The 14,088-nt window shown below is 35.2% G+C and overlaps 1 protein-coding gene across 2 annotated transcripts in view; it reads left to right on the top strand.

The window, feature by feature from the left end:
* The window catches only part of GRID2 (glutamate ionotropic receptor delta type subunit 2), a 1,185,302-nt gene that overhangs the window by 611,636 nt on the left and 559,578 nt on the right, over positions 1–14,088 (top strand). For both annotated transcript variants that reach the window (XM_012774075.3, XM_012774073.2), the window contains exon 4: positions 4,041–4,246. In XM_012774075.3, the coding sequence (XP_012629529.2) occupies positions 4,041–4,246 (206 nt within the window). The remainder of the gene's footprint in view (positions 1–4,040; positions 4,247–14,088) is intronic.

The following is a 14,088-nucleotide window of genomic DNA, read 5'->3' as shown; positions in this document are numbered from 1 at the left end:
TGACACAAAAGAAAGACCATTCTTTTTATATTATCCATATACCAAATTTTAGTCCCTGCTTGAGTCCTGTGACTATCCCTGAACAAATTACTTAGGCCAAGAACATGGAGAGCTACACGTGACCAGTGCAGGTCACGTGAACATCCAGTAATACACTGAGGGTTGGGAACATGTGGGACACAGGAATGGGTTCAGGTTCATTCCTTAAATGAAAAATGGCATGTTGTTATTTAAACAGAGGAGAAGAAACACTGGGAAGATAAAAACAAGAGACATCAACTGTGAAATGGATTCCTAATTAAGAGGTCTACATAGGCAGCTAAGTAAGAACCCAAACCTGGTTTTCTGACATCAAATGCAGTGTGTTTACTCCCAGAAAAAAAAAAAGATTCTTTGTAAAAGAAAGATGGAAAGGTGGCCTAGAAATGACTTATAAAGGCTTTTCACATCAAATTACCCTAAAAACCAAAACAATAGTCTTTGATTCCATAAAATAAGAAAAATTTCAAAATAGACTCAGTCCTGAGCAACTCAAACCCCCCTTCAAAATTGAAGGACATGTTCTCCTGACTGCTGACAGGGCTAGACACTGACTACCCTCCCTAGGAATTGCCCTCAGCTGAGGAGAACAGAAGTCCATGCAGGGTTGTAAAGTTCTTTGTTCTGCTAACCCTAACTTGGGATAACTCTGGACCCACCATCCCTCTGCCTTTGCAGAGACTGACTTGCAGCCCCACGTCTCCCTCTGCTGGCTCTCCCTTGCTCCCTTCCCTCGTGGGAGTGTTATTTCTGAGATCATCCTTAATATCCTCCAGGTTTTCTTCTAATCTCCATCACAGAGTCAGCTTCCCTGGGAACCCAGCCTTCTACAGCTTAGTATGCTTTTCTTGGGCCTGAAGGACAGCTAGAATTTGACTAAATAGTAAATGAAAACAAAAGTTATAAGGAAAGGTATTAAATGTTTGTTATATTCCTTAATATTTTTATTTAAAATGTTCCTCCATTTAAACAAAATGTCATACTTACAAATAACATGCGACTATCTATACCTTACCCTCTTATACAGTCTGGATAGAAAAAGTCACTAAGAGGAGTGACAATATGCTAATTAATGTATAGTTCTATGTTAGTTTCTATTGCTGATATTAATGAATTGTCACTAATGTGTACTACTCCGCCATAAGAAAGAATGGAATCATGTCTTTTGCAGCAACATGGATGAGATTAGAGGACAATATCTTAAGTGAAAAAACTCAAAAACACAACGTCAAATACTGTATATTTTCAGTTATAAATGGAAGCTAAATAATGTTTATACATGAATATAGAGAGTGGAATAATAGACATTGGAGACTCAGAGAGTGAAAGGGTGGGAGGGGATGAGAGATGAAAAATTACTCAGTGGATACAATGTACACTGTTCCGGAGGTTGGTTACCCTAAAAGCCCTAACTCCATCAATACATACTATATGCCTATAACAAAACTGCGCTTGTATCCTCTAAATCTACAAAAATAAAAATAAAATACATTTTAAAAATACAGAGGCTTAAACAACACAAGTTATTATTTTGTAGTTCTGTAGGTCAGAAATCTGAACTGGGATCTCAATGGGCTAAAATCAAAGTAATGGCAAGGCTGTATTATTTTCTGGCGGCTCTAGGGAAAAATCCTTTTCCTTGCACTTTCCAGCTTCTAGAGATCACTGCCCTTTCTTCACTGAGGATCCCATTCCCTCACCTTCAAAGCCAGCAATCATGCCTCTCTCTGAAGGTTCAGAAAGTCTCAACCCGTTCTTCAAGGAGTCAGATCTCCCTGTGGCTCTCTTCTTCTGCCTCTCTATTCCAATTTTAAAGACTATGTTATTACACTGGCTTTTCATTCTGCACACATAAACGCTCATCCAGTTAAGACAGACCCTCTAGGTAAAACTTTGAATAGATTAAAATTGGATTTAGAATAAAATCAAAACCTCTTTCTGTGTCTCGCAAGGGTCTACACAATTTGACCCTCCCCTTCTACCCAGCTTCACCTCTGACTAGCTAGGCTGCAACCAAACTGGGATCCCAGAAGTTCTTCAAATACAAGCTCTTCACTGCCTTGGGTCATTTTCTGAGCTATTGTTTTCTCTCCCTATGGCTTTGCCTGGGTAATGTCTTCTCATGCTGTAGAACACAGTTTAAATACAAGTTTACCAGAGAAATCTTCCTGGAGTATTCTAGCTAAAATAGGTCCTCCACTCCACGCTATTATCCTACACCAAAGCACCCTATTGTTTCCTTCCAAGCATCCAGTGTGATTTGTGTTTATAAGTTTATTTACTTACTTATTGTCTGTCTCAATGTGGGGATGGGTATTTGCTAATATATTTCATGGTCTTACACCCTTATGTAATTTCTGAATTTGGTATTGAATAAATACTTAATACCTTTATTATTTCAGCTTTTGTATCTCATGCTCTGCTTTAGCTGAGGCTTTTGTTGTTTTAACCTGCTTTGACATCCTGGCTTTATAATATAATTAGGATAAGAAATGTAAAGTAGAGTTTATACAGAATATATATTGCAAAGATTTTGAGAATCACCACACAACTAAACATATAATATTTACAGTAATTGTTTTAAAATAAAAGAAAGCAATTAGAAAAGAAAGCAAATGTTTTCTTTTTTTTTTTAAATTAATTTGTAACCTTGCAAATATAAGTTTTTGTCCCTTTTGTTACTCAGTTACTTTTGCTCTGAGTAAATGTCAATTTCCAAATTTATGTCTATTTATTTTATTGTTCTATGGGCTTATCTATTCCTTTTAATTATTAATGTATTAAAAATACAAAAATTAATTGTTGCCATTGAGAAGCAACTTTTACATGCATGCAGTCACACACAATTAGAGAGTTTGAGATATAATCTATTCATAATAAGTTCTCTACAATCTCATTTATTTCTTATCTTTTTCTAATATTTTTTCCTTTAAACATTTTATGCCTTGGATGTATAATGAAAAATATAATTTATGACATGGTAAAAGCAAATCTGCTATATGAAGATTATATTGTGCCAAATATACCTTCTAATCATATTTATTTCAGATAACTTCTTTTTAAACAACCAACGTGGTACTAGATAGAAATATTTGTAACATTTCAGACACTTATTGTTACTGAAACACACATCAAAGTAAAATTGGTAAAACACTTTATTTAGTCTGAATTTTACTTTTCTTACTTAAATGTGAAGTAGACACTGGGCTTTTTGATAACTTTTCAGAACTTTGCTTATTTTGTAATAGGTATGTGAATATTTTGCTAATCATCACACATTCAAAAATGTTGCTTAACATTTTCTAAAATACTGAAATATGTTTTGACAATTTATGTTTTAAATGTAAAGTACTTTATCTTTACTCTTGAAGAGAAAACTCTCTTACTAAGTTTTTCAGATCTGTGCTAATAAATCTGAAAATAGACAAAATAGACTCATAAAATAGACAAAAATACAGCTATTTTATTGTGGTTTAAGTGACCTGAGACCCTTTGAATATAACTTCTCAAAATTTTCTTTCTGACTAGATTATAAAAGTCAAGTTTAGTGATACTATTGTCTATTTTAAGAAATGTTCATAATCTTGATTCAGATTCATCTGCCATCAGTGATATTCATGTTTTACTTCACGTTAATGCTCTTTAATGCTAAGGAAAATAGGGAATGTACTTTCCTTCTTCTCATGTTTTGCTTTATGAAAGTGAGGCCACCCCCAACCACCTCCTTCTATCTTGTTCCAACATTTCCAGTGTTGACATAATCTAGAATCTGTGTGGATAGAAAGAAACCCATTTTTAAAATAATAATTCCTACATTTTTCATGTAAACATATTAAATCATGCAAAACCTTAAATATATTTGGGAGTTCCATCGGCTACTCAGTTAATAATTCCAGACAGCCTTCAATGTTGGACATTAAACTATTCTGATGTAAGTGAAACAGCTTTTGTCTCCCTTCTGTGCTATAATTCACAATTCGTTGGGCTTTTAATGTTTCCAGATATCCGTGGAATACAGGAGTTTTTGGACAGAGTATCTCAGCAAGGGATGGATGTTGCACTTCAGAAGGTAGAGAACAATATCAATAAAATGATCACCACTCTCTTTGATACCATGAGAATAGAGGAATTGAATCGCTATCGAGACACTCTTAGGCGAGCCATCCTTGTTATGAACCCCGCCACCGCCAAATCCTTCATTACTGAGGTGAGTAAAAACTTTCATGGGGTAGGGCTAGGGTGGAAAAATTAAATGCTTCAGAATAGACCCCACAGAGGAGATGAAAATTAAGAGCAGTGTGAAGGAATTAACTACACAACTCTCATTAACGCTAATGAAGGTAGACAATGAATTCCTTGCTCATCTCATTTACCCCTTACTGTCCAGTTAATTGCTGAGAATGTTTGTATTTATATATGTTTAGGCACATAGCCAGGACCGTTTTAAGAAGTCTTATGGGATTTTAAAAGTGCTTTCGACCTAAATGAATCTAGCAAGTTCAAGAATGAATTCACAAGTGCACAGCTCTCTAATTGTGCACTTGCGTCTCTAAACTTTAATTTTTCAAGTTAAAATTTTGCTTCTGAGAAAAGATTTACTTGAATCAAGATATTATTGCCTAAACAGGATTACTTTTACAAAAACATACAGCAGGCTTACTTCTCTGTGAACTCTGTACCAAGACAAATAATTAAAAGTGTCTGAAGCTCTGCAAAATGATCCACATTGTACATTTTAGATGCTGCATGCTCAAATTTTTAATTGTATCTGTTCATTTGGATAGAAGCTCTGAAACTTTGTAAAAATACAATTAAGACTTTCTAGTGATTGGTGTGACATCTCTTTGTTCTAAAATGCCTGCTGTTTACTGCCTTGCAAAGGATTATTGTGAAGTCCTTTTTGCCTTACTTCAAGTTTTTAATTTTATATAGTGATAGACCTTGTCATGGCATCACATACTTTCAAATGGATTTTATTGTTAAGGTTTTTAATTTTGATGACTTTATTTGATTAATACTTTTTTCCTCACTTTGCCATTATGCTTCTGTTCACTCCCAAAGTACTGCCATAAAGCCTCCAGATTAGGAATGTGTTAGAAGTTCTTTGACACTCTGTAATATAATTGGTATCAAAAAACTTGAGAAGAATATAAATCAGAACAAGAAGAACAAAACTCTCTAAGAAGAACAAAACTTGTAGAAAACTATCAATAATACCAATTTTTTTATTTTAATGGGGAACTTTGTTATGCAGTTTAAGGACAAATATAAAACTTTGACTCTTTAAGGTTAGCAAATAAATTGAATGACTAGATTTTTCCATAATAGAAAGAATATTTCCAATTTTTCAGGGGTTGGTTGTTTCCTTCAAGAAACACAAAGTCTTTTACAAGATTGAGTGCAAGTACACAGAGACATGTAATATGAATTAAAGTGTTAAAATTGCATTAGATGAGCTTGAACCATCTGTGGTCATTTCTGGCTGGGGAAATCAAAGAAAGCTTCATTGAGAATATTGAGAAGGTATATTTGAGCTGGACTTTGTGTCATGGGTAGGAATTTACAAAAATGGTATACAGCAGACAAATATAAGTCCTTCTCAGCCACTTTCTGGTCATATGTTGTGGGCAAATCACTTAACCTTTCTGAGCCTCTATTTTTTCATCAGTAAAATTAGAATATTTTGTTGATTTTAAAATATTAAGAGTATAATGTAGATTAATGAGATGCCCTATAATATACCTTCTGGGGGAAAGGGCCTGACCTAATAGATGCTCAAGAAATGTTAACTTCTAAATCATTTTTTTCTACCACATAACCCAGTACCTGACACATAATAGATGCTCAAAAACTGCTTACTATAGTGAAAATAATGTCAAAATTAGCAGAGGCACAGGCCCTGATTGTATGCTCAGAGTAGAGTAGATAGTTTGTTGTGGATTAACAGTAGGAGACATGAAATAGAGCAATAGCCCACATTGTGTGAAACATGGATTTATACCAAATGACAGGAGCCCTCTAATGTCAGGGTAACAATCCTTCTGTCTTTAACAAACAAAAGCACTAGGCTTAGAATGGGGATGACATGATCAGGGCTTTTGCTATAGAGTGTGTCTGCAGGTGGGGAGCCTTAGGAAGTGATCACCCCCTTTCAGACAGAGAAGATGATCTGTATGCAGGGCTGGTTATGGGACACAGGACCATAGGGATGAGAGTGACTCTGGTGCAGATTGTGATCAGGAGATGAAGAATAAGAGAAAAATTTGAAGTTTTTACATTGGGTACCAGGAGATTATGGTGGTGTATTCCTTTGCTAGAACTTTCATAACAAAGTGCCACTAAGTGTGTGGCTTAAACAATGGAAGGTTATTGTCTCACAGCTGTGGAGACATATGTGGAGGCTTATGGATGGCTGTCTTCTCCCCAAGTCTCTTTATTCCATCCTCTCTATGTGCATGTCTGTGTGTCCAAGTTTCCCTTTTTATAAGGATGCCAGTCATTTTGCTTCAAGGCTCACCCTAATTACTTCATTTTAATCTGATTACCTCCCCAAAGACTTTATCTCCAAAGAAGGTCACAGTCTAAGGTACTGGGTGTTAGGACTTCAATGTATGAATTTGGGAAGTGGGGCACTAATGACATAATTTAACCCATAGCAGGTGCCATTCATTAATTGTTACGGTCAAATAAGGCAGAGGAGTAGGTATGAGAGTTTAATTTGGAATATGTGAAATTTGAGCTAGCAGTAGACTAGCCAGTTCATCATAACTGTGTTTTAACACTTTTATGCTATTTACTTAATATCTATTTTCCTAAGGTCTTTATAAATGATGAACTTATCTAATCCTCGTAAAGAGCCTATGCATTGTTATTAACTTTATCTTTGTTTTACGAAAAAGGAAACTGAGGCACATAGAGTTCAAGTAAGTTGTCAAGATGACACGACTAGTACAAGGAGGTCTAGGATTGATTCCAAGTAGTTTGCTTCTAGAGTTTGTGTGTTTAAGCACAGGTCCCAGAAAGGGTAGTTATGAGTGCATGACCGGAGTCCAGGAGAAAGATCAGTGCTGGCACAGTTTATTTTTTTCAATCAGTTTAACAAACATGAATTTACAATCCAGTTTTTTCTACAAACTATGCTAGGTACTAGTGCCACATAATTACGATGCAGATCCAGATCCTCTCCTCAAGTTTGCAGCCTGATGCTGGGGAAGGAAAAAGAGTGTGAGCGTTACAAGCTACATGCCCTGGCAGGACACACACATCTACCCTGAGTCACAGAGCTGCCTACCAAGGAGGGAAACCACCCTGAGTCTGGTTGCAGAAGTAGAAATGCAGCTGCGGAAATGTTAAAGAAGGAGTTGGTTATAGATGGTGTCCTGAGAGTGGGGCATTTTGAGTTGAGCACTAAAGGACATGTGGACTTGGATCAGGCATAGAAAGGAGGGAAGGGCATGCTAAGCAGCAGGAAGACCATGCTGAATAAAAGCACAGAGGCAGGGTGTGGATCAAGATTACAAAGGGCCCAGGAAGGACTGGATGAAGGTGGGCATGTTGACTAGTCTGTTGAGAACTTTGGTGATGAAAGTACAGATAAATTACTGTTAAAAATCTTTTTAAAACCCTAGTGATGGATATCAGAAGCAGGAAGATCTGCTTCATCTTTAGGATGGAATAAGCTAAACCTTTTTATACAGATCTTGAAAAGCAACCAGTGAAAAGGGAGAGATTGTAAAATGGAGAGGGAATACTGATGAGATGAGATCCCAGAGTGTTAGAACTAGAAGCTCTCTACCAGGGGAGGGCTACTCATGACCAATAACCTAAAATTCATGTTTCAAAGGTAGATGAAATTAGTTCAGACTTTGTTAAAGAATTTTCTCCACCATCCTTGTATTACTGATAATCAATTTCAACCAATATAATCTTGACTTGTAGTCTCACCTTAGCTCCCTGTCCTCAATTCTGAACTTTGATGCTTTTAAAAATGTGCTGATCCCATCTTTGCTCCCAAACACATGAAATCTATGCTTGTGATTCTTTCATGAGAGTCTTCTCTGACTTTCCCCACTCAGCCACCAATTCTTTTTCAGCAACTTGTCTTTTAGAATCATTGATTTTATGTCTCCAAACTGTAGACAAGTTTATTCCACAAATGCCTCAAGCAGCAATGTGAGAATGACAGAAAGAATGTGAACCACCGCCGTCTCCGCCTCCATCCTGGGCTGGCCGCATAGCACCATTCTCTGACCTGCACAGGGTGTCCTGTATCTAAATTAGCTGTTCTCTGACATCTCTCAGCTCTCTCCTGGGTTCTAGGAGTGCCCCTGCTTAGGGGAAGCTGTTCATTCAAAAGGCAGGCAGCTCTGCATTCAAAAGAACCCACTGAAGTTCCAGAGGCACAAAGAGGCATCTTTTCTGAATGATCTACAGTATCATTCAGTCTAGTGGAGGAGGCAGGCATACGATTAAATAATAAAGCATGAAAGAAAAATGCTGTGATAGTGATGGTGAATGGTGTTCTGAAATACCACAGGAGAACTGGCAAACTGCAGAGAGCTTAGCTGAGCTCAGGACAAGTTTCACAGATAAGTTACTTCAGCAGAATCTTGAAAAATGAATAAGCATTCATCAGGCAGACAATGGTGGGCAAACAGTAATTCAGATAGAGGGATATGTATGGATACAGTTAAAAAGTCAAATTTGACCAAGGGTTTTGTAATGAAAAACAAAAGCCCCTTGTCCACTTCTTTCTACCTCCAATTACTCTTCTCAGAAAGAATCACTTACTTTTAGTTTTAATAATTTAATTTGTATTTACTTTTTAGAATATTCTGTGTATTCACATGGTTCCAAATCTAAAAGGCCTCCTGGCCCTGTTCTTTAAACATGTGATTTTCTTCTCGTGAAGTAAATAATGTGTTTTGTGTGGCATTCCAAGTATACACACATACACATACATACACATACATGCTTTTTATTCTTTCTTGCACAATTAGTAGTATACTAGGTATAAATTCTGGGCTTGCATTTTTGCATTTTTTTACTTAGCAACATCTAGGAGATCTTCTCATTGAGATATATGAAGTGTTCCTCATAATTTTTAATGGAGAGATTAAGTCACTCTTAGCTCTTTAATTTTTTTTTCTGTTTTTACTTGTGCTGAGGAATATTATTGGTTGATTTATTATCTTATTGACTACTTATTTCCTTTCTGATATAAGGGAAGATTTATTTCTCCCACACTCATACATCTTTTCAATCCAGTTTTAACACAATTATAAATAAATTTAAATAATACAGTTACATCTTTATTCTCATGCCATCTACCATAGGCAGTATAGTATCTGTAAAGTTTCTTTCACTATTTTCCACTCTTCTACCTCCCAACTTTAATGATCCAAAGCTTTACTTTCATATTGAGTGTGTCAGAAGCATATATTTTCTATTCTGTAACCAGAAATAAATCTTTCATACCTTGGCTAAAAGTTGATTCTAGAAGATAAAAAACTATAATTGTGCTATGTTTTTGTCACTATAAATACTTTTCACTGTACAATAAAGTAATAAGACATTAATATGATTATGTTTAGCTTTTTTCTCACTGAGGTTCAGGGTTTTTATTCAAGTTATTAATTTTAATTTTGTTTTTCTTCATTTCATCTTTGTTGTCTACTTAAATTCTAAATTCTTGTCCTTAATAGTAAATCTCCAAATTCCCTGTTTCCTGACTGGAGTCTTGCCTCCCACAGCAGTTTCTTTCCTGCTCTATTTCTGGTGCTGGTCTCAAATTAGACAAATTTTAGTGGGTCTGGTCCATGAATTCCTGAATCCTATGTCTTATAGCTTCTTAGTTTACTGTTTTGTGGGTAATATCTTCAAGTAACTTCTTTAGGAAGGGTGTGTGGAAGGTAGAATTCATTATTCTTTTCATTTGCGAAAATATATTGATTCTAACTTTATCCTTGATGAATAATTTGTCTAATTGTAAATTCCTAGGTTAGAAATCATTTACCTCAGAACATCGGAAGCATTAGTTCATTACTCTGGTAACTGGTCGTTTAGACTGAGCAGATGGGACATAGTTATTTTCCTGGAGTTAATGCTAGTTTTGGCATGTGTGTATATATGTTGTCTTTGCTCTAGGGTAATAATGCCAATCTTAGTTGCCCCAGTTTACTTCAGAAAACCCACCTGACCTATTTCTTTGGAAAAACAATTTTAGATACACAGGAGGTTTTTTTTGCATAAGGATGAATGTCAACTTCCAGGGACATTTTGGATGTGACCGTGGGTGAGTATCAACATACATGGAAGTACAGTCAGTCCTCTTTATTCACTAATTCCATATTTGCAAATTCACCTGCTCACTAAAACTTATTGGTAATTCCAGAATCAATATTCAGAGTGCTTTTATGGGTCACAAATTCACAGAGTTGCAAAAATTTGAGTTGTTCACAGTTAGGGTCAAATAGCTGCTCTCTGCATTTTTATTTCAGCTCCTCTGCTATAAAGAAGTGTGCTTTTCACAGTCTATTTAGTGCTGTTTTCAATTTTTTGTGTGCTTTTTTTGGTAATTTTTCTGTTTGAAATGTCTCCTAAACTAGTGCTGAAGTGCTATCTAGTGTTCCTGCACACAAGAAGCTCTGATATCCCTTACAGAGAAAACATCTGTGCTAGATGAGCTGTGTTCAGGCAAGAATTATAGTGCTGTTGGCCATGAGTTCAATGTTAATGAATCGACAATATATATTAAATAAAATGTCTTTAAATAGAAATACATAAAACCAGAGACTTATAGGGACCAAACCTGCATTTCTTCTAGGAGCAATGGTTTAGTATTCACTAATTTAGTGTTCATGGAGTTTTTATGACTTAACTACTATGAATGACAAGACTTGACTGTAGTCCCATACTTTTCAGCTCCCCATCTCATTCCTACCCTCTGCTTGGCTTGGCCTTTCCAAGTATTGAGGCTCCTAGGTTTCGGCTTCATGCTCAGCTGCAGCCCTTTATGATGATGTCTAGTCTACGACTCCTGCTACTGTGCTTCATCGGATATCACTGCTTCCTCTGCTTTTTATTTTTCAGGAATTTATTGAAAAACATTTTTCTGATGGCGACTTTATCTTTTCTCATGATCATAGGTTTATATACCTATTTAATCCTTTGTATTTTAATGGGATTTTGGGGGTGACCTCCTTTAATCTTCTTGAGTTGGAAGTTCCAAAATATGCTTTCAGATTTTTAGAGATTAAAACTAAGCAAACATAAGGGACTTTTAAAAACAATTGCTAGTTTTTCAGAATATTAGATCATGGCATTTTGGATTTGGAAAATGTAGTATGTAATATTTTCTCCAGTTCCAAATTTATAGTTGAGAAAATTAAAGGTGTCTCTAGATCTAATTGATATTGTCCTCTAGCCTTGTCGGGCAGTGTTCAGCACCCCTGCAGCTAGTGCTGATAGCAGGTGGTAGGGGACACCCCAAGTTTGAAACTGGTCATACAAGTTGTCAGCAGGTTAAATGTATATATGATTGTTGGATCCTGAGAGAAGTATTTCTAGAAGTCACTTACCATAGAGTATATGATGGACAGAAAGGCAAATGAAACTTGAAAGAAACTGATGGATTTGGAAATTAGAAAGAAAGAGCTACTAAAGGTTATGATGAGGGCAGAGAGACAGCCAAGTTCAGTAAGCACAGGAGAGGTGGAGGCTCTGAAAGAAATTCTGATCAAAGAAGGGCATAGCAGAGCTCCCAACTTCACTTCTTTCTATATTTCATAAGTTGGCATGGAAAGTTGTTAAAATATTCAAGGGAAATATCAACTTAAAAGTCAAAAGAATGAGTTTTTAAAAAGAAATTGCTCACTTAGCATTGTCATGTAATTGCTAAGGGGAAAAATAGGCATATCAATTCTGTTTGCATCTTTTTTTTCTGTCCCTGGAGCAATTATGTAGCATTGAGTTAATTATGCTCACTTTGAAGTCTTAGAAATTTAATACATTAAATATCTACAGTTAGTGCTCCACCTCTCATTCAGGAGTTTCAAAGCTCTACAAAAAATACTGCAGTTATGTGCAGCTGAGTAAAACAACCAGCTGTGAGACTGGCAGAAAATTGTTATCACAATATACCTAGTTTAAGTGTCCTTGAAATGAACATAGTGAAACAGGAGTCCTCAGATGGTTTGATTCAAGTATGTATTAGAATAATATTTTGAAAAACAAATTTTTATATAGCAATAATGTTGTATTGGTTGCTCTGTAAGTTATACTGTAAAGAATACAAAAATCCTATATAGAACATTTTGGCCATGGTCTTTAGTTTTCAGATTTTGTAAGAAACATCAGTTCTTTGAAAGCAGGAAGTTTAATTATTGATATGGCAATGCATATCATTTCCAGTTTACATTTTTTCTTCAAATTTTCAGAAACGAACCCCACTGTTACATGAAATCCTTTTACTGCTCAATAAGAAAATGATATAATCTCTTATTCCTTAAATATACTCTATGAAATGTTTTCATTCTATTGTACTATATCCCAGGTTCGTGAGAAAAAAGAGCTTTGATCTTGTCAAACAACAAAACAGCAAACTTACTTCAAATATGCATGAGGCTTCCCAGAAATAAGCCTTTGGGAAGGAGGAGGAAACAAGTGAAGGTAGCTTGTCTTAACATATAGAGAAAGATTCCTAGTCATCAAGAGGGTAGCCTGAGTACTCAAATTACTGTAATAGTTGTTTAATAGTTATTAAAAATAATACTTTTTCCAAGAAGGAATTATTTGGGGACATTGTGCAATGTACAATTTTTAAGATGGAGCTATTATAATAATATTTTTAAAAGGAATATATGACAATATTTTTCTCAAAATATATCCATTGCATAAAAGTCTCTCTAATAATATTCTGTTCATAGATGGCTGCTATGCATTTTTAAAGTAAGCTTTTTAATGAAAGATAACATGCATAAAGAATGCTACATATATTGTAAGTTTAAAACTCAGCAAATTTCCATATGAACATCTTCTAGATTAAGAAACAGAACATAACTAGCACCCCCAGATTCGTCCCCCATGCACCCTCCCACTCACAATCCCCCACAAATGTATCCTGACTTCTAACACAATAAACTAGCTGCGATTGGTTTTAAACTGAATATAAATAGAATCATGCAATGTATATCATTTTGCCTTTCTTTTGCTTAACATTGTATCTGTGAGATTCATCTAGGTGAAGTATGTAATAAAAATATGTCCATTTTGATTGCTTCAAAATATTTCATTGTATGAATATGCCACAGTTTATGTAACTTCTGTTGATGATTTTTTTCCAGTTTTTTCCATTACAAATAGGTGTTCTATGTGCATCCTTTGGGGGGGTTTTGTAGGTATTTTAGTTGGGCATATATATTAGAATGGGACTGTTACCTCAAAAGGCATAAGGCATATCATATATTAGTGCTAGCTGATACTGCCAGATTCTCAAAGTGTTTATACCAATTAGACTCTTTCTATGAACAACTGAAAGCATTCCAATTTTCTACTTCCTCACCAACACTTGCTATTTTCTGCCTTCATCATTTTATTTCTACTTGTGAGTATTTTCAGATTTTCTTCTTAATTTGCATTTTCCTGATGGATGATTTATTTTATATATTTATTGGCTTCTGGGATATTTTCTTTTATAAAGTGCCTATTCAGGTTATATTCTGTTATTTTTCTGCTCACTAATTGGAAGGAGCCTATGATATATAATGGATAAGAGTCTATTGTTGGATGAATATATTTTTAAATATCTTCTCCCATTCTGTTTGTCTTTTTACTCCTGTTATCAGTGGATTTTGATGAAAAAAAAATTCTCATTTGTGATGTATTCCTGGTTATTAATGTTTTCTTTATAGTTTGTATTTTTTGTCTTTTTTTTAAAGAAAGATTCCTACTCCAAGATCATGAAAACATATTGTTATGCTTTAATTTGTTTTATTATTTACACTTCAATCTGAAGTTCATCTGAAATTGATTGTTTTACATGATGGCAAG

This window comes from Microcebus murinus, chromosome 29 (assembly GCF_040939455.1).
Source record: "Microcebus murinus isolate Inina chromosome 29, M.murinus_Inina_mat1.0, whole genome shotgun sequence".
Taxonomy (NCBI): Eukaryota; Metazoa; Chordata; class Mammalia; order Primates; family Cheirogaleidae; genus Microcebus; species Microcebus murinus.
The sequence above is the reverse complement of the archived record's forward strand: the minus strand, read 5'-3'. Positions and strand labels throughout refer to the sequence as shown.